This window comes from Falco naumanni, chromosome 17, assembly GCF_017639655.2.
Source record: "Falco naumanni isolate bFalNau1 chromosome 17, bFalNau1.pat, whole genome shotgun sequence".
NCBI classification, from domain to species: domain Eukaryota; kingdom Metazoa; phylum Chordata; class Aves; order Falconiformes; family Falconidae; genus Falco; species Falco naumanni.
In genome coordinates this window covers 2,524,310-2,551,789 of record NC_054070.1, presented here as the reverse complement: position 1 = coordinate 2,551,789, position 27,480 = coordinate 2,524,310, and the positions used below count along the sequence as shown (strand labels likewise).

Here is a 27,480-nt window from a genome sequence, read left to right as displayed (position 1 = left end):
GGTACAGGCAAGGCAAATAGATCAGGGGCAACTGAGATATACTTGTCAAGAAACATCATTAACCGGGGAACTCTGAGATTAGGATTGTGACCAAAAATGTTTCTTGAAGGTTTTCGTGTCATGCTGTTCCCAGCTGCCTTCTGGCAGCACAAGGCCACTAGATAAGTGAAAAAGACCGCTTTGCTTTTAGGTATGTGCATAGCTGCTTGGTGTGGTGGCCACGCACAAGCATGTGAGATCTGCAGCAGGACCTGGATGTGACCAGCATAGGGGCAGTAAAAGATGATGGCTGTCATCTTCTGATCAGATATCTGCTGCACTCTCAGGGTATCACAGGGTGCCAGGTTTGGACCAGCATGGTGTCCCTGGGGTGAGAGCCTGGCTGTGGATGAGGTCCCGAAGCCAGAGCTTGGGGCTTCAGGAATGTGATAGCTGAAATTTGACCATGAGGTTTTAGGGGCCCAGCAGTGCAGTGACAGCAGCAGGAGCCTGGGAGTGACCAAGTGCCTGTCCTAGGGCCTTTGGGGGAAAGAGCAAGTCACCTCATTTGTTCAGAGATGTCATAGAGCACAAACAGCACAATTCTGCCTTCTAGGAAGTGGGATGGAGCTCAGGCTGAGCACTCTGGTTACTCCCAGCCCATGGCACTCCTGGGGACAGTCATAGGACCACTGCCTGCGTTGGGGCACTGAGGCTATAGGACACCCAGGGATGTTAGTATCTGGATATTCTGCTAGAAGAGACCCTGGCTGAACTGTCGTGCCCCTAGATATCTTCTAGTCAGGGGAACGCGACCCACCCGAGATCTGCTGCTCAACAGCATCTCCCTCATGGATGCTGAATACAGAGGGAACCAGGGCCAGCACACTCCAAAGGGTGATGCTTTGGTTAAGTGCCTACATTGTGCAAGAAGGTCCTGACTCTTCAGGATTGTTCACTGAAGAATGAGGAGGGGAAACTACCAGCTCTCCAATCCACTCGTTATTCCTCTTCTGCAACCTTTTAATTTTTGCTCCCTCCCCATGTGTCCCATGCCAAAGCTGTCCCTCTCCAGCAGCCATGTGCTGTGTCCAGGCCCCGTGTCTCCTCCTGGCACATTCCCTCCCTCCCTGGGGACCCAAGAAGTGGTCAGCAACTGAGAATGTGCAGAGGATGGTCTGACTGCTCTGTCTGGTACTCTGCCCCGGTGGGAGGTAGTTTCCCCATAGCCAGTGGGGTTTCCCCACGCATACCCAGGCAGGACAGGCCAGGGGCAGGGCTGTACCTGCTTTTTTGTTCCCATCTCTACTCCTTAACGCTTCCTCTCAGACCCTTCGAGATCATCATCCTCCTGACCATCTTTGCCAACTGTGTTGCACTGGCCATCTACCTGCCGATGCCCGAGGATGACACCAATGTTGCCAACTCCAGCCTGGTAAGGCACAGCCCTTCCCACTGTCCTGCTGGACAGCCGGGTGCTCGGCTTTGAGGGTTCTGCAGGGTGGGTCGCTCACTGTGGCATGGCGTGGGTGCAAGGTGGTAATACCTGTAGTGTGGGGTGCAGTCAGGCGTTGTCAGTCCAGCAAGAGATGCAAAGCCATAGGGAGGCAGAGTGGTGGAGAAACCGCTATAAAATGGATTTTTCAGAGGGTCTGAAACCAACCCTAGGTTGAGATCAAAGGCAGCAGATTGGTGTGTGAAGTACACAGGAAGGAAGAATTGATGCCAAAAAGAGAACAAATTCCCTCATGTTTTTATCATGATACTTCCAAAAGGAAACATCCTGTTCCAGAAAGGCTCAAATGTTTTGTTTCAGCATTTTTTGAATAAATTTTTTTGACCTTTCATTTCAAAGTTGTATTTTAATTTTGGTACTTCTTATTTAAGAGAGAAAAAAACCTTCTCTGTTAAGCAGAGAGGTTGCTCCTTTCCAATCAGTTATTCTTTTTTTTTCCTAGTCACCATTTTGCCTGGAATAAGATGTTTTGATGTGACCCAAATCAATAGTTTGCACTATCTTTAGTTTCCCCACCCTTTTCCCCTCCTCAGATCCCCTTTGTGGTTCAATCCACATTGATTTCCATTGACAGTCTGACTTTGGTGACTGAATCAAAGCATCTAAATACACCCTTTTTAAATTAAATGTTCTCTTCTGTCAAGTATAAATGAAATTTCTCCGATTTATATTTACTGTGTATTAGATTACTTATGTTATATCCTATTGTGGGATTTTTCAGCCTGTTGCCATGCCAACAGCCCTCTGTATCAGGAGCCTGGCAGCCCCAGGCTTCTGTTCTTTCATCCCCACTCTCCATGTCCCTTTGTCATCATGTTCTGGTGGCTTTGTGGGAGCAATCCCAGCTAAGTGTTAAGCCACAGCCCCATCACCTTGGGTGTCAGGCTGTGCTCTGCACAGGGCCTGCAGATAGTGCAGTAAAGGCTTGTTGGAGCTGCTTCTACCTGCAGCAGAGAGATGCTGTCACTTTTTTAATTGCCTCTCTTCGTTGCCCAGTCCTCTCTGGAGAGGATTGAGTTTATATAAAGACCTTTAAAATTGTTGAGGAGGCAAAATGTGTGAGGGGAAACTGAGTCAGAGCATTGAGGACATTGCCCCGTGTTATTTGTGAAGGCAGGATCGACGCTTGCTCTTAACAGAGCTCACCACTAACATCTGTGCAGGACCTTCTCCAGCCCAGGCTTCCTTCAGAGAAGCCTCCTGCATCCCAGGCACTTAATGCCAGGAAAGCCACTCTGCTCGAAAGCGGAGGGTCTCCAACAAGGAGAGTCTCTGGAAGGAGGATCTCCTGGGAGACCTCTGCTGCCACTTTCTTTCTGCAAGGTTGGAAAACCTGGAGAGAGCCACACTTGTGACTGTCTTTCCAGGACCACCAGGGGAAGATTTGCACACAAAGTTTACACTAGATTTAGAATCTGTTTCATGAAAGCTTTGTTAACCAGAACTCTTTTTGGGGGGGTGAAAAATGTATATTTAATAACCTGTAAATCTTCTATGAATCCATTTTGCCTTATCCTGGAAGAAATACAGTTGTTTAATTTCAACATATTTTGTTACTATTATTTTTAGATTAGATTTCTTCTGATTCAGAAGATGGTTTTTGTGATGCTCTTTTTGTATAATTTTGTCTAATTCTAATGAAATCGAAGTATTTTCTCTGACCCTGATAAAATGATTTTGACTTTTCAACTTGATCAAAAATTCACAGCATTTATTTTCACTTTGACTTGAATTTCCAAAATTGTCAATGAGCTCCAAATCATGCTTTCTTTCACTAGAAGCCTTGCTCCAGGAGCAAACAAGTTCAGAAATGTGTTTAGCAAGGCAGGTTGTTCAAGGGGATTCACCCAAGAAAATACAGATGTCTGCTTGTAAGCTGGCTGCCTGGACTCCATTTATGGTCAATGCACAAATAAAAGGCAAATTTAGAGTAGAGTTTGTTTCCTAGGGCAGTTGGCTCCCTCCTGCAGTTCTGGTGGGTGGTGTTTGACATGCTGCACACACTGAAGTACCTATTTTTCCCCACTAATGGGAAACAAGTGTGATGCTTAGAAGGAGGCCCCCCTTTCAGAGCACCCAAAAGCAGCTGGGCTTGAGTCCCGTATGCTTTGTAAGCATATCGGGTAGAACATGGGGCCTGGGGGGGGTTAGTGTCAGAGCTGGAGCTTTAGCTGTACAGAAGCCGCTCTTAATAACACAGGTAGTGGTCTGTGTGTAGGCACCCTGTTAGTATCACAGATAATGGCTTTATGTTTAGGTAGAATGGCTGTTCAATATAAAGGAGTATGCTTCCGAAAATCCCACCGTTCTGTGTTGCATTGGGTTGTATCCCACCAAAAGGCTATACCACCTCAGACCACTGGCGAAGATGCTTGTGAGATGTCCGTGTAGTCAGGAGCCTGGCTTCTCTTGCTCTGCTAACATCAGCACTTGCCCACAGTTTACAGCCAGATAAGCCAGGGGAACTGGACCCACAGCTGTAGGACAGGTGATGGTGGAGCCCCACAGCCAGCACTGATGGATCACTGCATAGAACCTTCATATTGGTCTTGTTAAGACTTTTCCTTGTTTCCTTGTTTCCTTTTCTGCCCAGCAAAGCCCCCAGGCCAGTTTCTAGCAGTTCACTCTGTCAGGAAGACGTGACCCCAAGGCCTCACTTCCCTGGGAGCCCAGGGCACAAAGCAAGCCACAATGCAGGCTGCCTTCTCCCATGGTGACTGTGGTGTCTCCAGGACAAACCCAGCAAGCCCTCAGCTGGAGACGATGAGGAGAAGACATCAGTGTTGCCTGTGAGAGGAAGGTTATGGGAGAATGGGATGGTGAGGCAGCAGGGAGGAGAACCCAGGGGGGGTTACACCAGCAGGGCAGATCCAGCTCCATGTATGTGGCTGGATTTGCAAAGCACAACAATGAGCTGGTACTGTAAGGAAATCTGTACTTGGTGCCTCTTCCAGGATGGGTGGAACGTAGCCAGGTCGCAGAGGGCTGTCTGCTCGCTCGCTCTCTCTTGGCCCAGGTTTGAATGCTGCTGCTCACTGGCCGTACGTGGTGGGCAAACAGCATTGGAACTGGCCAAAGCACTGTTCATCTGGTTTGGGCTTCTCAAAGGGACCTCCAAAGAATAGCAAGTACCTTTTTATTCTGGGCAAGGGGTTTTTAGAGGGAGATCCCTGCTAGCCAGAGACCCTGATTCTGTCCTGCTGGATGAAGCGGGGCAGGAAGGGGTGGCATGCTGAGCCACCACACACCACTCCCTGGCCTGCAGCGTGATCCCTTGCATCCCTCCAGTGGTGCTACCAGGACCATGCCAGAGGCTATGGGGACCGGTTCTTGCAAACTGTGCCAGCAAAGCCACCACTTCCCAACTCAACAGCCAAAGGTGCCTGGCCCAGGGCACTGCACATGTCTGGTTCTCCTCCCTGCTGCCTCTGGTTCTCCTCCCTGCTGCCTCACCATCCCATTCTCCCATAACCTTCCTCTCACAGGCAACACTGATGTCTTCTCCTCATCGTCTCCAGCTGAGGGCTTGCTGGGTTTGTCCTGGAGACACCACAGTCACCATGGGAGAAGGCAGCCTGCATTGTGGCTTGCTTTGTGCCCTGGGCTCCCAGGGAAGTGAGGCCTTGGGGTCACGTCTTCCTGACAGAGTGAACTGCTAGAAACTGGCCTGGGGGCTTTGCTGGGCAGAAGCATTGCACCCACTCCCAGGTGGGACCTGGCACCCTACTGCAGGGGCTCAGCACAGCCCTGCAGCTGCAGGGCCCAGAATAGCTCATCTTTCCCCGGAGTGTGGCCAAAGGCTGCCTGTGCCCATCTGGTTCTGCCTGTCACTGTGAGCACTGTCCTTGCTGCTGCTGGCCCCTTCCAGACTGGGATTAAAATCCCTCTGAAGCAGCCAAGTGGATGGGGCTATTTATATTTCTGGTTTTCCATGGCCCCTCTCCTCCATCTGCAACCCATGAAGGGCAAGGAGCATCCCTGCTTGGACTCTGCATGGAATTGCACCCAGGAAGGCAGAAACATTTCTCTGAGACTAAACTGGGAATGGGTCTCCACCGGGGAAGCCTGCAGTGCTGCGAACACACCTTCCTTCCACAGTCCCTCTGGCAAAATGCTGTCCATTTCAGAAACCAGGGCTAGGCCTCAGACAGAAGCATTGCTTGCTCAAATTACCATGTCCAAAAGTGTCCCTGTATGACTGTCACCCATACAAGTGACAGTTCCTTGTTGGATCTGAGGGCAGCAATGGTAAGGACCAGAGACCTAAGCAATGTGATTATTGGTGTTATCAAGGCTCTGTCTTCAAGGTTTTAGCTAAGGCAACTCAATGCCACTCACCTACACCTCTTATCAGTGACAGAACCCCCCTAGTCTGTCCCCAAAAGCCTGTCCTTGCAATCCCAGACATGTAAACACAGCTATCGTGAGGATAATTTCAGGTACAGAAGGACTGCAGAGCCACACCAGCAGCCAGCGGTGTGGTGGGGAATCTCGCCTGCTGCAAATGGAGGAGAAATGGGGGGGCCTGGTGTGCGTGGGAGATCACGGATGGGTTGGCAGCATGGGCTGATCCAGAAACATGCAGGGGGCAGCCGTACATGGTGGTGATACCAGTGGAGGTGACAGTCTGCTTTAATGGAGCATCCTCTCCTGCTTGCCTTTCCAATCCCCAGGAGAAGATTGAATACGCCTTCCTGATCTTCTTTGCCATTGAGGCAATGCTCAAGATAATTGCCTACGGGTTTCTTTTCCATACGGATGCCTATCTCCGAAACGGCTGGAATGTGCTCGACTTCTCCATCGTGTCTTTAGGGTAATGCAAGGAGGGGAAGCTGCTGGTGCTCAGCCTGTGCCAGGCCTGGTCCATAGCCCATCAGCTACATCATCTTTTCTAGTGACTGCAGTGGGTTTGGGGGCAACTGGTAGGCTCAGTTAATGGCCTTCTCCCATGGGCCCCTTTTTCATGCCCTGACATCCCCTGGGTTCCTCTCTAACTCCTGTTTCTTCCTTTTCTGACTCCTTCATGCCTCTTTGGTCTACTTGCCCTGGAGAGTGGGAATGATGTGGGGTCCTCTGGGGTTTGGCACACTAGGAGAGGGTCCACTGGGCATCAGGGGGTGGGAGGGCCCCCAGCTGCTCTGCAGTGTGAGTAGCATCCAGTGGGGGGGTGCCCAGCCACAACTGTGCCCAGGAATTGGACTTAGCCAAGAGCTGTTCCCTGGACCAGGCTGAGTGTGGCTGGCAGAGCCCCATCCCTCACTTTCCTGCCTTCAGAACTCTGAATCCTCAGCACAGATTTCTTGGTCTCCATCCTCATGCCTTTCTCTTTGTCCTTGTCCTTCCTTCTGCTTCTCCCCCTCCCGTCCCTGCTCTGTGCCCTGGCTCTTTCAGGCTTATCACCATGACCCTGGAGCAGGTCAATGCGAAGCAGGGAGGGACTTCAGGGGGAAAAGGCGGCTTTGACGTGAAGGCCCTGCGAGCGTTTCGTGTGCTGAGACCCCTGCGCCTGGTGTCCGGAGTGCCAAGTGGGTGCTGGGTGCCCTGCCAGCATGAAGGGCTGGCTGGGGCATTGAACCCCTGTACCTAGCCAGGGTGGGGGTGCCATGGGGCAGGTTTCTTGTTGCTGCTGGATCAAGCCCAGCCCCGAGGTGGGTGTAGAGGAGCCACAGGTTCTTGCTCATCCCTACAGCTTGCAGTTGTCAACAGTGGGGGGCTGCAGGCCAGAACACATATAGCTCCCTCCATGGCTGAGTCTCAGCACCTTTGAGTGGCCAGTGTGAAAGGGGCCAGGACCTCACTAGTTTCACAGGGTAGGGATCTCCTTCTCCCATAACTCATGTGAATACAACAAGGATGAGAGCAACAGAAAAAATGGAGAAGCATGAAGCAGCCTCCAGCACTGCCTGGTGCCTGGCTCTGCTGTGGTCTTCCATATGCTTGCATAGTGGTTACAGAAAGAATTTCTCACTTCAGAGATTTCAGTCCCAACCCACCTGTGCCCCTCTTCGCTTGGCACAGGGCATTTCAGAGGCTACTTGTCAGAGGGGCTGGCAGGAATGCAAGGTGCACCCAAAGCTGTTTGGGAAGTTGCTGACCTCTTCTTTCTCCTTGGTGCAGGCCTTCAGGTTGTCCTGAACTCCATCATCAAGGCCATGGTGCCCCTGCTGCACATTGCCTTGCTGGTCCTCTTCATGATCATCATCTATGCCATCGTCGGGCAAGAGCTTTTCAAGGGCAAGATGCACAAGACCTGCTACTACCTTGGGACAGGTGGGACTGGGCAGCGGGTTGATATAGCAAAGATGTCTCTGTGTGGCTGCAGTGGGGACCACACACAGATTCTGTGGGTAGCAGGCTGGTCTTGCCAGCATCAGGCCTGGGAGTGTGGCAGGACCAAAGGATGTTTGGTATAGCACATAGCTTGGTGACGGGACATGGTGTGAGGAGCTGGTAAAAGGGGCCCCCCTTGGAAAACTTAATAGGAGGCTGGGAGGTGCTGGGACAAGCTCTACTTGGCATAACCTGCTGCTCATACCATGACTTTCCCCCTCAGATGTGATTGCCACGGTAGCATCAGAGAAGCCAGCTCCATGCACCAGCTCTGGCCATGGGCGACACTGCACCATCAATGGCACTGAGTGCCGAAGTGGCTGGCCGGGGCCCAACAATGGCATCACTCACTTCGATAACTTTGGCTTTGCCATGCTGACTGTCTATCAGTGCATCACCATGGAGGGCTGGACCGAAGTCCTCTACTGGGTAGGCTCCAGCAGCTGGGGCTTGGTGCCCAGCTCAGCAGAGGTGACTGCTGGTCCTGCCTCAGAGCAGGGAATTCCCTCCAGGACACAGGACCCCACAGCAGGACTAGGTCTCTCAGCCAATGAAAGACATCCTGCCCCTACCAAGGGGGAGTGTACTGTGATGCACATCCCGTAATGCACCAGGCATGTCTTCTGCATGTCTGCAGGCACTGCCCAAGCTGTCCTTGCTCTCCAGACAGAAGGGTGCTCCAGCTCCCGCCTTTGTGAAGGGGTACAGTCCAGGCACATCAATGGCTGACTGGTGGATACTTCTCCAGCAAAACCCCGTGTTTTGCAGTCCTTGGGACTTGCTGAGGCTTAGGCATGGGGCCGATGTTTAAATCTGCTCCCCAAATGCTTGTGTCTGGCTTCACCTCCACTAAAACCAGATGCAGTCATAAGGAGCCAGGACTCAGAGTCAGGTTTATCTGCTACCATCCCAAGCACTCACTTTAGAGGGGACAAAGCTCCCAGAGGCTCTTGAGGGTGCCCTAAGGGGTGACAGACAGTAGACTGTGTTCAGAATGCTTCATCTGCCTCTCTCCTTGCCAGGTAAATGATGCCATTGGGAATGAATGGCCCTGGATCTACTTTGTCAGCCTTATCTTGCTAGGCTCCTTCTTCGTTCTCAACCTGGTGCTAGGGGTGCTCAGTGGGTAAGTCCCACTCTGTCCTTTCTCTTTGCTAGCAGATCAGTGAGTGTGATCAGAATGTGGACATTGGCTGGTTTTGACTATACAAGAAGAAATCCTGGAAGTTTCTGTTCCTTTCCTCCCATTCTTCTTCCCTTTTTTTGCATTTTTTTTACTTAGAAACCCTGCACCTTGAGTTACTTTTTGTGTTACTGTCCATGACCACCTGAGGTTTTGGCTCCACACCTAACACAGAAATATTTTCCCTGTAGCACAAGCAGCTGTTTTCAAACACAGCCATGGAGCACATTATTAGGTGTTTGCAGTGTGGTCTGCCAGCACTTGGACTCAGAAAAAGCTGAGCAGGGAGCTCAAAGCAGCAGTCCTTACCCCACGGCTGTGGATCGAGACATCATTCTCACCAGTACCCACAGTGCTGCTGTCCTGTTGTAAGACACGATTTCCTTATGGCCAGCCTAAGGAAAACTCTTTGATATGAATGCAAGGGATCCAAGAGAATTAATGTTAGTCTAATTAATGCTTCAGCAGTCTCATCCAAATACAACAGCGAGCTATCATCACTCTGGTTGCAATGATCGTAACATTTCTGTGCCAAATGACTCAGTGCTAATTTCCATAGTAGTATAGTTAAAGCTGATACACAGAAAATATCTCTGGTGTGATGCTCAACCTACTATGCATTGCTGCACTGAGGTGCCAGCATCCCGATTTTGTTGCTGGGAAGTGTGCATTGTCCTGGGAAGTGAAGGGGGGCTTTTCTCCTCAGATCTGTGTAGGCTCACGGTCTTTTTTGTATGTTTCAATCCTGTGTGTGCAAGTGGAATATACTCATCATCTCTATTAGTTCACAGGGTTAGTTATACCCTAATTACTTGGATTTGTTGGTCCTCTTATGTGGCAATAACCATACAACTGCACAAGGTTATAACAAATCATGTATTAATATAATTAAAACAAGCTCAAAACCCCAAGATGGACCGCAGGCACCTGACCCGTGCATGAAGTTGGTCAAAACAGCAGGACAAGCAGGACAAAACAGCCATCTGATCCTAGACTAAGTTGCAGGCACAGCAAACTATTCTGAACTATTTTGGCAAATTTAGCTAGATCTGCTTGAGATCAGTAAAAGCCAGACAAGTCCTGATGAGTCCTGAGGCTTAGTATGTCTAATTATTGTTATAGTGTCTTGGTCCTATTACTAACACATGGCAACACCAGACTGGCTGGGCAGGTCTACATTCCTACCAGATACCAGGAGAGAAAATAAATTAATTAAAAAACAATGAGAAGAGTGGGACCCTATGCATTGGCAGACCTGTCTTTTCCATGTTACCATGAAGAGTGTCCTGTTTACTTGCCATGTGATGAGCTCACCTTCTGCGCATGGAAAACTTGCAGCAGCTTTCTGTCCCCCCCAGTGGGTGAGACCTCACTTGCTCTAATCCTTAGCAGCTCTGGAGAATTCCCACAGCCTCCAACATCTCATTTAGTTGGCCTGTCCAGCCACATCATCCTGCAGCAAGGAGCTCCCAAAGAGCAGCTAGTGGTGGGGAAGAAACCCTGTGCCATCAGGCATCAGGTGATGTTCCCCCATATTCTTGCATCATGGAACAGGGCCAAGAAAGAGGAAAGTCACTAGAGCAATCCAGTGGTAGCACTAGGTGGTAAAGTATTTCAGGCTTCTATCCTTCTGCAAGGACTAGCCTGGCACAGGGCTGTGGTACCTGCCCTCCATGTGCCATCCCCCTCCTGACTCTCACTCTGCTGCTTGCCTTGTCCCAGAGAGTTCACAAAAGAGCGTGAGAAGGCCAAGTCACGGGGCACATTTCAGAAGTTGCGGGAGAAGCAGCAACTGGAGGAGGACCTGAAGGGCTACATGGACTGGATCACCCACGCTGAGGTCATGGATGGTGACCGGGCGAGAGGAGAAGGTACCAGAAGGGTCAAAAACCCTTAGCATGAGGGTTGTGTTTCTAACACTAACCCAGAGAGGCAGGGTAGAAACCTTTGAAGAAATCACAGGCTCATTTTGCCTGAAAACCTATGAAACAAAATGCTTTGACTTCTGCAGAGTGGTTTCCTTTTTCTTTTCTTTTTTTTTCTTTCCTGAATCATTTTATTGAATCTCACCCAAACTAGCAATAACTTGGCCCTCATACTAAATCTCCACCTCAACCACTGTATTTAATACTTGCAGACTACTAGCAAGCCCTAGGTCTCTTTTGGCAAAATGTACTTGAAATGGCCAGGAGAAGCCAAGAGGAGCATGTGTCTTTTGGTGCGCAGGGGCAGAGTGCAGGGTTACTAGCTCAAACACTAACAGGTGCATGAATTTCTTGCCATTGCTTGACAATTTTAAGGGATTAGAAGTGGCTCAGGGAAGAAGGTGAATATACAAGCATCTAGCCAAAGGCTCAGCAAAGCCTGGGGAGCTCTGCCACTGATTTGCTATATCTGCTAAGTGAAATAATTTTTCACCCTGCCTAGTGAAATAACTTTTGATGCCTCAAGATGAGCAATATATGTGTGCAGAGAGCCTTGGGAAACAGCGGGAAGGACAAAATGCCTTTTCCACACCTGTGACCAGTGCTCTTACAAACCCCTTGTTGTTCAGCATTTGCTCGGATCACAACTGACCCCAGTTTTCTCCATGCTGGGAGTGTCCTGCACTGAGGGAGCCTGTGTACACCCTGCTGTTTCTTCAGGCTGCCTCTCTGGGTTGCTGCTGCTCTTGCTGCAGGACAGGTGTTCCTGGTGCCTCCTACTTGGTTTGCACTTGACACTCAAAACCTTCTGCGCGAACTCACTGCTGTCTCCCCGGGACAGCATTTCTTGATTTCACATCTGATGGGGAAGCTCTTTGTGCTGTGCTCCTAGGAGAGGTTCCCTCCCATATGTTCTTCCCAAGGGCTCCAAGGAAAGCCTGGGATGTCATTCCCTCCTTAGGTATGATGGCATCAGACGAAGGAGGGTCAGAGACAGAGAGCTTGTATGAAATTGAGGGCATGAACAAGTGGATTCTCTACTTGTAAGTATTCACTGGTTGAACCATCTGCTGCTCTGCACAGTCTCTCGCTTGCTGTCCTGGCTGGGCCAGGCTTTCTTGTCACCCACTGGTTTCTGGGGGAGAGCCAGGGGCTGTGTGCTCAGGAGGAGATGCAAACATTGTGGACAGCAAACAGGGAATTTTGCTCTGGTACTGACAAAAAGCCACTTCAAGGTGAACAGCCTCTTCACTTTAGGACCAGTATCAGAGCATATCATGGCCTATCAGCATGTCTTGGGGGTTAGAACCTGTGGCTGTAGCCATCAATCAGCGGTCACTGTAGGCCGAAAAGGAGCGGGAGGTGTTTGTGTGAATGGACTGCAATTTCTGAGTGAATGCATCAAGTACCAGGGGCAGGGTTATGTTCCTCAGATATTTTCAGGGAAGGCCCCTGGAGAAAGAAGCAGGAGTGGCTTTGCTCTGCAGCCTGCAGGCACAGCCCTGGGCCCAGCAGGACCTGGCTGGCCAGCCCTGCTGACCCATTGGCTGTCTCTCCAGCCGTCAGTGGAGGCGTTGGAACCGAATGTTTCGCAGGAAGTGCAGGGATGTGGTGAAGTCCAAGTTCTTCTACTGGCTTGTCATCCTTCTGGTGGCACTGAACACCCTCTCCATCGCCTCTGAGCACCACTTCCAGCCAGAATGGCTGACACATGTGCAAGGTGAGCAAAGAGTCTAAAGGAGAAGGAGAGCCTGGGACACTCTGCTGCGCTGGAGGCATGCTTGAATTCTTACTGTGCATGCACAGCCACGCCGGCATGGCACAGGGGCTGTTAGACACATGCAGACTTGCTCATGCACACAAACACAGACTGCACACAAGTGTGTATACATCCCCACTGCACAGTCACACAATTGCACGTTGAACATCCGTGGTGCATATGCCTATACATGCACAGTGTATATATTCTTAGGGACATGGGTTTGCATGGTGAACACACACAGAGTGTATACATTTACACCTGTATGTGCATCGTACACGCAAACACACATTGCATACACTTGCACAGCACAGCCATACACATTTATGAGTAGTCACACTACCTGCACCCACACACATGGAAATACACACAGACACATGGAGTACAGCTGTGCCACATGTACGTAGCTCAGCCACATGTATACACACACATGCATACCCCAGTACACATGCATGCACTGCATGGATTCACATGCACGGTACAGCCGCACTCTCACATACAAGCACACAGTTGCACATCACCCTTCTCATTTTCCTCTCCTGTGTGCTCTCTGGAAAACAGCCTTTGCTGCAGCTCAGGGCCTAGTGGGCAGAGAGTGGCTCTCCTTCCCTTCCTACTGTGCCATGCTGAGATTAAGAGGTTCATGCTCTGATGGGCTGGATCTCCCACCCCAGATAATGCCAACCGGGTGCTGCTAGCACTCTTTGTGGCTGAGATGCTGCTGAAGATGTACGCGTTGGGCTTACGCCAGTACTTCATGTCACTCTTCAACCGTTTTGACTGCTTCGTGGTGTGTGCGGGGATCTTGGAGACCATCCTAGTGGAGCTTAACACCTTGTCACCCCTGGGCATCTCTGTGCTGCGTTGCATCCGGCTCCTCCGCATCTTCAAGATCACCAGGTTGGAGAGGGAGCCCTGTGGGTGCCAGCAGCTGGCAGTCCCCAGGCATCACTGGCTTTGTCCATGGGGAGGGCTGCAGGCTGAGCAGAGCTGGTAGTTCCTGGATGGAGGAAGCTGGGGGGTGAGGGGGTGGGTCGTACAGTCATTTCTGTCTCCCAGATACGGTCTGGGAGCGGTAAGGAGGACAGGGCAGCAGGACAGGGCAGCGTTTGGTTTGTTGGAAGTCTCCTGAAATCCCTCTCTTGCTCTGGGTTCTGGGGTATCGTAAATGGGGGTGCTGTGGGGCAGGACTCCTGTCTTCATTTTCTGGCACCAGCCCACTGTATGTTCATCCCCCTTCCCCACCCTGCCTGCTGGTTCTCTGTGCAGGCAGCAGGGTGTCTTACCTGTCACAACATACTGGGAGCTTCATTTCCACCTACTGGGGCCTGGCTGGAGCAGTCCTGTTGCCCAGCCTGTGAGTGGTGCTGGTTCAGAACCCCCCTTGCTGGGCTGCTGGCACATACCCCTGGGCAGGGTGGTCTGTTCCCTGTGCCTACCTGGTCCTGCCCACAGTCCTCACCTCCCGCACACTCCTGTCTTTCCTCTCCCCAGGTACTGGACATCCCTGAGCAACCTGGTAGCTTCCCTGCTGAACTCAGTCCGCTCCATTGCCTCTCTGCTCCTCCTCCTCTTCCTCTTCATCATTGTCTTTGCACTGCTGGGCATGCAGCTCTTTGGGGGCAAGTTTGACTTTGAGGACATGGAAGTGCGGCGCAGCACATTTGACAACTTTCCCCAGGCTCTCATCAGTGTCTTCCAGGTATGGGGCTGTGGGAGGTGCAGCAGGAGGCTGGAGGACAGGGTGCTGGGGGTCCTGCCTGGGCTGTGGGTCTCCAGGCAAGAGCTGGGGCTCAGAGGGAGGTGGGTTTGTGGGGGGTGATGTGGCTCTGAAGGAGGAGCACAGGAATGGAATTGGAGTCACTAGCAGTAGTGCAAGTTCAACACTGATTAGGGAGGTGGCGTTTGGCCATGGGGCTTTAGGGGCTGTGAGAGTTTGGGTCCGGAGCCGGGAGGGAAGGATCAAGCTGTGGGGTTCTGCTGTGCTCTGCTGGGGAGGCTCTTGGGTCCCTTTTTCTTCTTCACTCTCAGATCCTGACCGGAGAGGACTGGAATTCAATCATGTACGATGGGATCATGGCCTACGGGGGTCCTTCCTTTCCGGGCATGCTGGTCTGCATCTACTTCATCATCCTCTTTGTTTGTGGGAACTGTATCCTCTGCCTGTGAAGCCAGGCCCAGGCTCCCTGTAACCCAGGCCCGTAGCATCAGCTACACAGGACTGTGAAGCGGGGAAAGGTGGGGCTTCCTTAAGGTTTTCAGTGCTTGCCTTTAGCTTTTCAGTTCTGAACAATGAGGGAACAAACCCAGGCTTCAGGGCTTACACTGGTGGTGGCTGGGGTCTGGAATCTGGAGGAAAGCACATCACGAGGCAGGTTTGGATTCAGCCATCATTCAATGCAGTAACAAGACTGAGCTGGACCAACTGAACTAAGGCACAGAGGGCAGCCAGCCCAGAGCTCAGTACTCACAAACATGGGTGCAGGGTTAGGGATCACCAGCCAGGGTTATCTCAAGGGCTTATCTCCAGGAAGGTTTCTCAAGGCACCCTGGAGACCGTGGACAGCTCTGGCCACATCCTCCAAATAGGAACCAGGTTCATGTCCTTAGTGCCATCCCTCCAGATATCCTCCTCAATGTCTTCCTGGCCATTGCAGTTGATAACCTAGCTGAGGCTGAGAGCCTGACCTTAGCCCAGAAGGCCAAAGCAGAGGAACGCAAGCGGCGGAAGATGTCAAGGTGAGTGCTGCAGTCCCTGGCAGTGGAAGCTCCCAAACCAGGTGCTTTGGTACGAGGGGACAAAATGGCATTGCCTATGTCCCTGCTCAGAGTTCGGTTCCTGCTCTCTCCTTCTCTCTGCTCAGAGGTTACCCAGAGAAGTCTGAAGATGAGAAGCAGATGATGGCAAAGAAGCTTGAGCAGAAAGCAAAGGCAGAAGGGATTCCCACAACAGCCAAGGTCAGTGCTGGTGGGGCTGGGCCTTTGGCAGCTCCTGGTGAGGGACCTGGCTCATCCTCCTACCAGCCAGGGCTGACAAAGGCTTGGAGCCAGGCTGGGTCTCGACTCTTCTGGGCCAGAATCACTCCTTGCCGTAGCATCCTCTGGTGATGGGGGCACTCTGGGCCTGGGCAGGACATGTTGCCTGGTGAAACAAGTCTGTTACTGGGGTTTCTTTTCCTCTAATTCATTACCTTGGTCACAGCCACTTTTCAGTGGTTGAGACGGGCTGATGCACACCAGATGGAGGGGAGCAGAGCAGGTCAGCAGCATTCCAGACCTCCTTTATGTCCGTGCCACACCTGCGTATGCAAAATCCACTATTCAGTTGTGTTGACTGCGTGTTGAGCTGCCTTTTATAAGCATCTGGCCAGCAGCTACTTCCCTATCCACTTTCCAGAGATGCCTCATGGGAACTCACTCAGGAGTCACCCCATGTCTTATTCCACCCATGGTATAGGTGCACGGCCCCAGGCTCTTGCCCAGCACACGGTCCCCTGTCTCATCCTCTTGGTATTGCTCTTTGCTCAGATTGCAGCATCCCCGAGGTGTTTCTCCTCACCCTACTCCATCCTGGGCCAGGACTCCATGTGCTCGGTCCTGTATGGGTCAAATGCAGAGACACTGCTTGCCCCACATGACTTCCAAGATTATAGGTTTTGGCCAGCATACAACATTTGGCAGCAATACTAGCACACACAGCTGCATGTCCTCTCTGTCTTTCCTTTGTTTCAGTTAAAAGTGGATGAATTTGAATCCAATGTCAATGAGATCAAAGACCCCTACCCTTCTGCAGATTTCCCAGGTAAGACTTGTCTGCAGCAGAGCAGCAGGAAAGCTGGGGAGGCACTGCAGAGGGACAGTGCCAGAACCCTGGCTATGTGAGGAGCAAAGGATGGGGTGACCCTCCACCAGCCTTGGGGTACTGAGGTCCTTCTGAGGCACAGATGCCAAATCAGAATTACAGGAGCAGAGGATTGTCAGTAAGGTCACATTCCCTCTCCCTCTCTAAGTGATTCCTTCCTTTTCCCTCCTCGTGGCCACCCTGCAGGTGACGATGAGGAAGATGAGCCTGAAATCCCCCTGAGTCCTCGGCCACGTCCCCTCGCAGAGCTACAGCTGAAAGAGAAGGCTGTGCCCATGCCTGAAGCCAGCTCCTTCTTCATCTTCAGCCCAACTAACAAGTAGGCACTGACCCTTCTCCTTGCCTTGTGGAGCCAGGCCTGGCCTAGGTACCTCTGGATGGGGTCCTACTTGTGTGTAACAACCAGACCTGAAGGGAGCCGGCTCACTGGAAAAATTCTTCTCTGTGGAAGGTCTGGCACAGACATCCCGTTATGCCTAGGGCCTTCCTGTGTTCAGTGTTTAGCTGTAACCCTCTTCCAGGCTGCCACAGCCCTATCTGATGTCCCTCTGGCCCCTCACAGCATCTCATGCTGTTTCTGTCCCTGGCAGGTTTCGGATGCTGTGCCACAGAATTGTCAATGCCACCTGGTTCACCAACTTCATTCTGCTCTTCATTCTGCTCAGCAGCATCTCACTGGCAGCTGAGGACCCCATCCGGGCTGAGTCCTTCCGCAATCAGGTGCCTGTGCAGCTGTGAAGGGTTGGGATGGGAAGGGAGACCTCATGGAGGCCCCCAGCTCCCCAGTAAGCAGAGACCTGCATGCCAGATGTCATGCCTGGGCAGGTGTCGGTGATTTCATCCCTGCCTCTGGGAGGGCAGTACACTCTGGGAGGAGAGGCTGGTTGTGTTTTCCATTCAGGACACAGCTGGGACAAGTTTTTACTGCTCCATGTCTCAGTTTACTTCTGGGTGAAGAGATCCACCTGCAGGGTGCACCAGGTTACCTTGGTTCAAGGCTATGGAGGCTTACTGGAGATGCAGTCTCTGGGGTGTCTCACAGGAGACAGCTTCCCAGGGCACTCAGTGCTTTTGGGGATCAGGTGCTTTCAGGTGAATCAAGTCAAGCCTCACTCACTTGGAAACTGTGCTTTGTCTGAGGCTGCAGGTTGGACCATGCACTGGGGAAAATCAGCAAAGCTAAGGGAGGTCAGGAGTCTTCTTGGCAGTGGGTTTTGCAGGCTCTGTTGAGCTAGGTAGGATCCCCAGTCCACAGAGTGGAGGGCAAAATCACAGTGCCAGGATGTTCGAACACACTGGAGCATTTCCCACATTGCCCAAATCTCATCCAGTTCTGGTGCTTCTGTTCCCAGATTCTCGGATACTTTGACATTGGTTTCACCTCTGTCTTCACAGTCGAAATAGTCTTGAAGGTGAGTTTCTCTGCCCTGTGGGACTGGCCACGCACATGACACAGTGCATGGGTCTAAACTGTTCTGGCCATGGGCACTCATGCTTTTTGGGTGCAAACTCCAGGTCCCAGCAAGGGCAAGCTGCCAGCTGACCCTCACATCCCCAGAGTTCATGCAGTCTAGGTGGTATGCAACCTGTCCCAGAGGCCACCTGTCCCTCCAGTAAGGAGGCAGCCAAGTCAGCTGTGCTGTGGCACAGATGGATAGATGGGCCATGGCACCAGCATTTTCATTCTGACAATGCCCTTAAGAAAAGTTTTGAGAAAGGGAAAGCAATGGAAATCTGTGGAGTAAAACAGTAGTTCAAGCAGCTGCTGCATGTTGCTCCCACTCCAAGTCTCTCTACTCTTCTTCTCTGATTTGCTGAATGACTGAGAAGTCTTGTCTCCAGACAGTACAGGACAGAGGATTTCCAGCTGAAGCCAGCTTCCTGCCTGGCTGCAGAGGCAGAGGTCTGAGCAGGATAGGGTCCCCAGGCCCCTCGTGCCTTGTCCACCCCAGGGCTGTGGAAGGACCATGACCCTAAGCCTTGCCTGGCTTCTCTCCTAACTCCTTCTGCTCCACAGATGACAGCCTATGGTGCTTTCCTGCACAAAGGCTCCTTCTGCAGGAACTCTTTCAACATCCTCGATTTGCTGGTGGTCGCTGTCTCCCTCATCTCCATGGGAATTGAGTAAGCATTTCCACACTTGACAGGGTGGGCACAGGTCTGTTTAGCCTGGCAGGGTATCTGGAGTGCTGCAGCTCTCTGAGTCGGATGGAAAAGGAGCAGCCAACCCAAGGGCCAAGCATTAGCCCATGTGCTAGCGTCCCTAAAGTCATGCTTTACTAGTGACAGGGAGGGGGACAGGGCATGCACAACTGGGAGTCAGGGAGGCAAACTCCTTGAGTGTCAAAGGTGAAGATCTGAGCAGGAATTCCGTCTGGATCTGCCTTCTCCAGCTGCCAGTGTCCCTTGGTCTTATGTGTGGTGATGGGTTAGCGATATCCGCATGTCTCTGCCATCCCTTGCCCCTCACCTCTGGTCCCAGCTTGGCCTCCAGGACTGCTTGCTGGGGCTGTGTCAGGCTGGCCTGGGCAGGGGAATTGCTCCATCTCAGCTCTGCCTTCCTTCTCAGGTCCAGTGCCATCTCAGTGGTGAAGATCCTCCGGGTGCTGAGGGTGCTGAGGCCCCTGCGAGCCATTAACAGGGCAAAGGGGCTAAAGGTAAAGAGGGAGGCTGGGGCTAGGGGTCCTTGGCCCTCACAAGAGGTCATGTGGCAGACATCATGCCCTGTGGGGTTTGTGAGGCCAGGAACCCAATTCCCACTCCCCATCTGTGGAAGGAGTCTGCCCCATCCCACTGCTCTTGGCAGATTCCCACTCTTCCTGGGGCCCATCCCTGCAGTGAAAGGGTGTGGGACATGCAGCAGGGGCTTGCCCTAGGCATGCTTACCTGTGCACTGTCCTCAACCTCTGCAGCACGTGGTCCAGTGTGTGTTCGTGGCCATCAAGACTATCGGTAACATTGTGGTCGTCACAACATTGCTGCAGTTCATGTTTGCCTGCATTGGAGTCCAGCTCTTCAAGGTGAGATGTGTCTCAGGTGGGCAGGAAAGATGTTCTGCTCAGGCACATCCTGGACAGGCTCTCCTGGTCATAGCCCTTGGGGATGGTGCCTCTCAGTGTTGAAGTCAGCACAGGCCGTACTCTCTGCAAGGAGACCTGCCCGCACCAGACCTGCTGGCAAAAGACCTTGCGGTGAGAGGAAGGCAGGAGACACCCAGGATACTGCCAGGTCCAGACAACACGTGTAAAGGGACCAGCTGCCTTGCCCCACTTCGTGCTTCAGTTTCCCAAGGCAGCAAGTGCTTCTGACTTCCTCCGTGCTTTGAATGCAAAGTTTCCTTTTTCACAGCACTACTCTTGCTCTCTGGACCTTGGCTGCTCCAAGGGAGAGCTGGCCCTGGCTGAGCTCTGTTTTGTTCTAATAATTGAGCTTAAATTCCCAGCCAGCGTGAGGAGAGCTTTCAGGACACCTTGCAGACAGAGAAGACCTGTCAGCATACCTTAACTTTTAGTTAATTCTAAGGTTGTTGCTTTCTTTCCTCTTCTCCAAATAGTTGGCTCCCAGATAGGATGAGCTAAACACTAGGCAACATTTACTTGTCTCAGCATGGGATTGACCCTAGGGTCTCCTGTGGCTCCTGAAACGCTCTGTGAACTGGGTTGTGTTGGAATGCAGAGTGGGGAAGCCAGCAGTGGTGTGAGGCAGGGGCCAGAGTCAGCACAGAGGCAGGGTGGGGACTGACTGTGGGCTGTGAAAAAGTCAAAACTCCCCAGAGTTTCTGAAGTCACAGCAAAATCATAGCCTCTTCTGATCTCTGTTAAATGCAGGGCAAGTTTTATAGATGCACAGATCCATCCAAGATGACAGAGAAGGACTGCAGGTAAGAGCTCTCTGCAGCTCAGCCCCAGCAGGGCAGTGGCCAGAGATGGGAGTGGTGTGTGTGGCAGGGGTCACTTGTGTTCCTCCATGGGGATGTTGCATCAAAAATTGGACCTGAGGTCTCGTGCTGTTCTCTCTCCCGCTGGGGTAAATCAGAAACAAGTACAGGGTTATCCTCCCCTCCCAGGGATGGAAGAACCCTGGGCCAGCACTGCAGCAGGTGGGCTGAAAGGGACCCTGCCTGGTGAGCACCACATCCCTTCTGCTGCAGGGGTTATTTCATCAACTACGTGGACGGGGACCCCAAGCAGATTGAGCTACAGCAGCGTGTCTGGTTGCCCAGCAACTTCCACTTCGACAATGTCTTCTCAGCCATGATGTCACTTTTCACTGTCTCCACCTTCGAGGGCTGGCCACAGTGAGTCTGGCTGCATGCGGGGCCTGCCAAGGGATGGGTCTGTGCTGGGAGCAGGTCACTGCCATAGGCCTTTACCGTGGTAAAGAAAGAAGAGCTGCCCAGGCTGAGGAGCAGGGCTAGCCATCCTGGCAGTGGCTGTGCGGCTGACAAGGTCATCCCGGCAGCCCTGTCCCACCACTGTTGGATTTGGGATGTCCCCTGAGCTCTCTGTAACCTTCAAGAGGAGATGTGGTCTTTCCCACCTAATTAGGATCTCTGTTGCCTTGCTTTCCCTCCTGTAGGCTGCTGTATATGGCTATTGACACTAACGCTGAGGATACAGGCCCTATCTACAACTATCGGGTGGAGATTGCAATGTTCTTCATCATCTACATCATCCTCATTGCCTTCTTCATGATGAATATCTTTGTGGGCTTTGTCATTGTCACTTTCCAGGAGCAGGGGGAGAGCGAGTACAAGAATTGTGAGCTGGACAAGAACCAGGTAATGGGACTGCTGGGACAGGGCAAGGTGGACCAGCCCTGGATCTGGCACTGCTGGGACTGGCTAATTTGGATCAACCCTTAGTGGTGGCACTGGTGGCGCAGAAAAGTTGAACGTGCCCCAGATCTGTTTGCTGCTGGGGCAGGGTGAGGTGGACCCAAGCCTGGCCACAGTGCAGGCCTTCCAAGGGAAGGGCAAAGTGGACCAGAACCAGGGAGTGGACCTTCTGCTGCAAGCAGGTGCTCACAGTGAGCTGGATCAGTGTTGTGCCCAGTTCTGGGCTTCCCAGTAGAAAAGTGACATGGATGTACCAGGGCGAGTCCGGCAAAGAGCCACTGCTACGACTGAGGGCCTGAAGCATCTGTCATGTGAGGAGAGGCTGAGAGCTGAGTCTGGTGATGAGAAGAGAAAGCTCAAAGGGATCTTACCTATGTGTATAAATACCTAATGGGAGGGTGTAAAGAAGATGGAAGCAGGCTCTTTTTGGTTGTGCTCATTTAACAGGGCAAAAGGCAATGGGCACAAACTGAAGAAAACAAGAAATTCCATTTAAACATTAAAAAAACCCTTTTTTTATGGTGAGGGTGGTCAAGCACTGAAACAGGATGCCCAGAGAGGTTGCGAAGTCTCCATCTTTGGAGGTATTCAAAACCCAGCTGGACACAGTCCTGGGCCACATGCTCTAGCTGGCCCTTCTTTAGGCAGGGAACAGTCACTAGACCATCTCCAGAGCCACTTCCCACTGTCAGCCCTTCTGTAGTGCTGGGAACATCAAAGGTGAAAGCACCAGAAGCAAGACTGGCATCAGCAGAGGATGTGGCATGTTCTGGGAAGGACAGCTAGAGAGTTGCCTGCTGGCCCAGAGGAGGTGCTGGCACGCTCATTTGCTGAGCAAGCCTGCAGATGCAGCATGGTCACCTTGGGCTAAGGGTAGCAGGGGTCATCTGAGCTGCACATGAACTCAGCAGAAAATGCTCTGGCCTCCTGGGGAGGGAAGGGCCTGCTTAGTACCTCTCAGGTGCAGAGAGAAAACTCAGTGCCCCCTTCACCCCTGGTTCATGTGATGTCTTCAGGCTGCTCTTGGCCAGTCCTGAGAGACCCTGGGAAAGTGCCATGATAACCAGGCAGGCTCTGGACTGGAGTGGTCGGTACAAGGGCAGCATGGCAATCTTTGGAGGCAAGCAGTGGCTTTGGAAACTTGATCCTGTGTACGTGCCCTGGGGGTGTATTTCCAGAAAGCACAGCAGATACTTGAACCATTGCTGTCCCTGGCCCATGTTGGTGAGCCAAGAGAAAAGGAGGAAATCCAGCTTGTGTCTGTGGGGATATGCAGTGTTGCCGGTGGGGCTGACTCTGTGTCTGTGCCCCTGGCACTGCCCTGTGCCCCACTGTGGGATTACACCTGCCCTCCCCTCCCCAGCGCCAGTGTGTGCAGTATGCGCTGAAGGCTCGTCCACTGCGGTGCTACATCCCCAAGAACCCCTATCAGTACCAGATCTGGTATGTGGTCACCTCCTCCTACTTTGAGTACCTCATGTTCTTCCTGATCCTGCTGAACACCATCTGCCTGGGCATGCAGGTAAGGGGCACAGTGCCCACCACGGGTGGTGGAGGAGTTTCCACAGCAGCAGGCGGGTTAGCTGAGCCCTGCCACCTCCAAGGGAGCTTCTGGGGAGGAGAAGGTCTTTCCTAAACAGCAAAGCTTGTGGTGTGTGCTTACCACCCCTGGGGATAGGGGCAAAGTGGGACTGGTTAGAAGTATGGAGCCCAGAGAAGGGGCTGCAAGGAAGAAATTTCCTTTTTTTCGATCATTGCTGAGCCATAGGTCTGAGGGACAGGGATCTGCATCCAGCACACGCCTCTGAGTTCACAACGAAGGCTGGATCTGCCATGGGCTAACATGGTTCCTTCTGCCTTCTCGCCAGCATTACAACCAGTCTGCAGAAATGAACCACATCTCAGACATCCTCAATGTGGCCTTCACCATCCTTTTCACCCTGGAGATGATCCTCAAGCTCATGGCCTTTAAAGCCAAGGTGAGAGGAGGGCATGGTCTGGAGAGCAGGAGAGGACCTCAGTCCAGGCCAGGGGTGTCCATTAACCCTACATTTAGCATCTCTGGAGTACAAGCACACCCAGGCCTGCAAATCCAGAGAAATTCTCCTTTTAAGACCCTTGGGGTCTCGCATGCACAGGACCTGTGAGTTTCTAGAAGGACTACTGTTTGTCAGAGCTACCATTGCTAGCCAAATCCAACCCAATCCAGTTGGCTATTGTTCCCATCTTCAAGGTCATCTGTCACTGGTGAGATCATAGCTCTAGCTACCTCAATCCACCCTTCTCATTTCACACCATCGCAAGACAGGACCAAACAATTGACCAGAGGGTGCAAGGTCTGACCACCACCCACCCCTTCTTCTGACTCTCCCCAAGTTGGCAGAGGTCACTGGTGATTCTTCTGCCACTCCTTCCTCTGGGCACCATCATCTGTCTCCTCTTTGACTTAACCTTTGGATGTTCACTCCTCTTCTCTGGGTCTTCCCTGGCAGGGCTACTTTGGGGACCCCTGGAACGTCTTTGACTTCCTCATAGTGATTGGCAGCATCATTGACGTCATCCTCAGTGAGATTGATGTAAGTATCAGGCTGCTTGGGCACGAGGGTGTCCCTGCAGAGCACCACTGCTGACACCCACCTCAGGCTGTGCCACAGCACTTGCCCTGGGGTGAGACAGGCATGCTGGTGTGGTGTCTAGCTCTGCAGAGTGTTGGTGTCCTCTCCTCTCTCCCTGCTATGCTTGGTTCTGAGGAAGGACAAGCCAGGATCAGCCTGTGACATGGGTCTGTGGAGATCACAGCTGTGGCCCTTTGGAACTGCAAGCACTGTTTAAACATAACGGACCATCTCCAGCCAGCCAGCATGTCACAGTGGCCCCCTCCCCTCCCCTGAACCTGTAGGCACTGGGGTCCTATGGAACACAGTTTACTTACTGAGGACTGGACCATGAGTAGCAGGATGCATGCCAGCCCCTTCCCCCCTCACCCTGTCTATCTTCCATGTGTGTGTCTGGACAGGCAGTCACCCACACATCCAGCCTCAGATCAGTGCAGGTATGAAGAAGAAGGGTTCCCACAGCTCCCTGTACCCACAGGACACTTCTGTCCCATGCCAGGGGAGGATCAGACATACCAAATTTCAAGGCATTTGCTTTGCATGTGTCTCTTTATACAGTGATACATACACATACACATACTGACTGTGTATGTGTGCATGTGTATAACTCTACACATATTTCAGAAGCTCTACACCATATACACTGCTTGGCTGGGTGGCTGCAGGCAGTGGCTATATGGTAAGTACTCTGCTGGGGAGCATTTTCAGAGCAGTGCTAGGAAGCCAGCATGCCACTCCCTTTCATAGCACTGGGACACCCGCACCTCATCCCTAGCACTGAAAATGTCCCTCTGCACAAGGAGGTCATGCTGCATTCAGCAGATCTGGTGATAACCCTAGAAGCAGCTGTAGGATCGAGTAGATTATAGATTAACCCTCCCTAGTGACTTCGCATGCTGTCTCCTCTTGGGAGAAGGGCTTGCCAGCTCCAGTGCACTGCAGGGCTGTGTCTGGCAGAGATACTGCACTGCTACCCCTGCACCAGGGTACCCTTCTGCTGTTCTCTGTGCCAGGGAGAAGAGGGCGTTTAGGGGCCCTTGGTGACAGTTATCTGCCAGGTATGGAGGGTGGTCCAGGCCTTACCGAGCTGGGATGAACAAAACCATCCACCTTCCTCCCCTGTGACGGCAACATGCACCTCCCTGCACAGACTTGCATGTTGATACTGCCGTCCTCTAGCCTCTGGGCTTCTCAGCCTTGATGAGCTCCCAGATTCCATGCCAGTACCAGCAGCTTTGATCTGTCACCAGATCCTCCAGGACCCCATCCTTGGCCCCCCAGCTCTCTGCACCTGTGAACTGGGTTCCCATTGCCTGTAGGATGTAATTTCCTAATACACTATGCACTACCTCCTTCCCCATCCTGTTATCACTCAGAAATGAAGTCCAAATGGTGCTCAAGGCCCTGGACTGGGCAGAGATTTTCAGTCCCTGTGGAGCGAGAGACTGGGTCAGCTGGCACAGATGCCGAAGTACTGCTGTGCTTGCCATGGGTCTGTGGGGGTGCCCAGGGACACAGGTCATAGGCACCCGGAGGGGTCTGGTGCCTTGGCCAGGCTGGCAGGGTCTGACCCAGGTGCTGTGCCCTGTGTGCTGCAATGCTTTTGGCTGTGGCAGGGCTGTGCAGAGGGCCAGGAAGGATTTCACAAACGGCCCTATATGTCCTGAGCTTCCCTGGCCCTCTCCCCCAAGTCTGGGCGCTGCAGCGGTAGGAGTGCTGGTTTCCCCACCAAGTCCCCCAGGCTCTTCAGGGACCTCCATCACAGACAGTCCTGCTCTGGCAGGTCTCATGCCCCGGTGACCATTTCTGTCTCCTCCTGAGAGCAGGGCCCCTCCCAGCTGCCACCTCCATGTGCTTTCTTCTCCATCCAGCCCACATCTCTACTAGCATCACCAAGCTTTTCTCAGCCATCTGGTGATGTGCAGGAGGATTAGGAGGTGGGAGGGCAAACCTCCCCCCCTTCTGGTAAGTGTCCTCCCTGCTGAGAGGTCAGTACAAGGTGGATCTGTTACCTGTGGCCCCCAGGAGCTGTTTGCAACCACTGCAACCCATCACAGATCACCTTGCAGGTGCAGGCAGACCTTGGGGGGCTACAGTGTTTTCAGGAGGATGGCCTTCACAAAACAAGCTTGCACTGTGGTACAGGGGTGGTGAGTGACACCTCGCAGCAGCTGTGCTATTCCTGGTAGCAGCCAGGCACTCTGGTTTGCAAAGTCTGTCCTCTCCTCTCTCTTTCCATTCTGCCTCTTTTTTTCTCCTCCCTCATGTCTCTGTGTGTGGCTGTCAGGGTGAGGTGGTGGGGAGAGTTGTGCTGTCAGGAGCTCTCTGCTAGCCACCACAGCCAGATCTTCATGGTTGTCCGTTCATTGAGTTCCCCCAGATCCCAGACGGTATTGAGGGATCTGGGGCAAAGGGAAAGTAGGGATGGGGGCTGCTCTGGCAATGCTACCCCAGGCTCTGAAGTGTAGGGGGCTGGCAGTGTCCATGCTTCTATGTCACTCCTGCCAATGCCTGGCCTGGAAACTTGGTCCCTTCACAAGGGCCAGCCCTCCCAGCCTACCCAAAGCCTCCTGCAATCGCTGGCTGGGCACCCAGGAACAAACCTGGTCTGTGCTAGGGGCACTGGGGCTGGGCCACCCCGCTGAGGGTCAGGTGTTGGTGTCTGCACTGGGATACCCCCTGCCCCAAAGTATCCTAGGGTCTCTGCAGAGAGGAGTGTGTCTCCAGCTAGCTTCGAGGAGCCTCAGGGGTTTGTGCGTGCGTGTGTGTGTGTGTGTGTGTGTGTGTGTGTGTGTGTGAGCACACCCCTGCGTGTGAACACGTGCCCTGTGTGTGCCGATGTGTGTGCAGACCAGCAGTTCCTGCCTCTTGGTTGGTGGGTGAACAGTACCAGGCAGGGAAGGGTTTGTCTCCTACCCCCTGAAAGCAGCCCAGCTTGCTGTGGAGGAGCCATGGGTTGGCTTGAGCTGGTCAGCTTGCCTCCAGATCCCACCTCTGGCCTGACCTGGGTTGTGACCATGGGAACCAGAAAAATGACACAGTTCTGAGGTTTAGCCCAGATTTCCTGGCCCATACACACCTTACTCCTTACGTGGGTAAGTCCTTCATGATCAGTGCATCTCCCTGGCCACCCATCTGCTGCCTCTGCCCCTCAAAAGTCGTCTTGCCTTGTCAGTGAGCCCGTGACAGTGGGTCTCTGCCTGTCCTTCCCCTGTACTCCTCCTCTTGTCCTCAATTTCCATCTTACTTTTCCTTCTGTGTCCAAGTTGTCTTCTTCTGCCACCACTCATCCCTCCCTCCGTCCCTCTTATTCCTGCCTCACTTCTCCTGCTGACTTTCTTGTTCTCTTGACAGACTGTTCTTGCATCCAGTGGCGGATTGTACTGCCTCAGCGGAGGCTGTGATAGCATCGTAAATATCAGCTGCATGTGCTTGCGGTGCGCCCCTCTCCCCTTTGCTGCCGTGGCCGTACCA

General features: G+C 52.6%; 1 protein-coding gene across 5 annotated transcripts in view; it reads left to right on the top strand.

Annotated features, from left to right (window-relative positions):
• The window catches only part of CACNA1S (calcium voltage-gated channel subunit alpha1 S), a 45,699-nt gene that overhangs the window by 3,652 nt on the left and 14,567 nt on the right, over window positions 1–27,480 (top strand). For 2 of the 5 annotated variants that reach the window (XM_040616664.1, XM_040616666.1), the window contains exons 2-29: window positions 1,309–1,414; window positions 6,169–6,308; window positions 6,887–7,020; window positions 7,613–7,765; window positions 8,049–8,254; window positions 8,848–8,951; window positions 10,731–10,879; window positions 11,895–11,976; window positions 12,493–12,653; window positions 13,367–13,592; window positions 14,187–14,394; window positions 14,724–14,844; window positions 15,317–15,431; window positions 15,557–15,650; window positions 16,425–16,494; window positions 16,741–16,873; window positions 17,145–17,274; window positions 17,907–17,966; window positions 18,572–18,678; window positions 19,124–19,211; window positions 19,467–19,574; window positions 20,382–20,434; window positions 20,705–20,851; window positions 21,133–21,334; window positions 22,755–22,913; window positions 23,260–23,370; window positions 23,884–23,967; window positions 27,361–27,417. In XM_040616664.1, the coding sequence (XP_040472598.1) occupies window positions 1,309–1,414; window positions 6,169–6,308; window positions 6,887–7,020; window positions 7,613–7,765; window positions 8,049–8,254; window positions 8,848–8,951; window positions 10,731–10,879; window positions 11,895–11,976; window positions 12,493–12,653; window positions 13,367–13,592; window positions 14,187–14,394; window positions 14,724–14,844; window positions 15,317–15,431; window positions 15,557–15,650; window positions 16,425–16,494; window positions 16,741–16,873; window positions 17,145–17,274; window positions 17,907–17,966; window positions 18,572–18,678; window positions 19,124–19,211; window positions 19,467–19,574; window positions 20,382–20,434; window positions 20,705–20,851; window positions 21,133–21,334; window positions 22,755–22,913; window positions 23,260–23,370; window positions 23,884–23,967; window positions 27,361–27,417 (3,508 nt within the window). Of the gene's footprint in view, window positions 1–1,308; window positions 1,415–6,168; window positions 6,309–6,886; window positions 7,021–7,612; window positions 7,766–8,048; window positions 8,255–8,847; window positions 8,952–10,730; window positions 10,880–11,894; window positions 11,977–12,492; window positions 12,654–13,366; window positions 13,593–14,186; window positions 14,395–14,723; window positions 14,845–15,316; window positions 15,432–15,556; window positions 15,651–16,424; window positions 16,495–16,740; window positions 16,874–17,144; window positions 17,275–17,906; window positions 17,967–18,571; window positions 18,679–19,123; window positions 19,212–19,466; window positions 19,575–20,381; window positions 20,435–20,704; window positions 20,852–21,132; window positions 21,335–22,754; window positions 22,914–23,259; window positions 23,371–23,883; window positions 23,968–27,360; window positions 27,418–27,480 lie in introns of those variants that run through there. The other 3 variants (XM_040616663.1, XM_040616667.1, XM_040616665.1) reach the window with 2 other exon arrangements.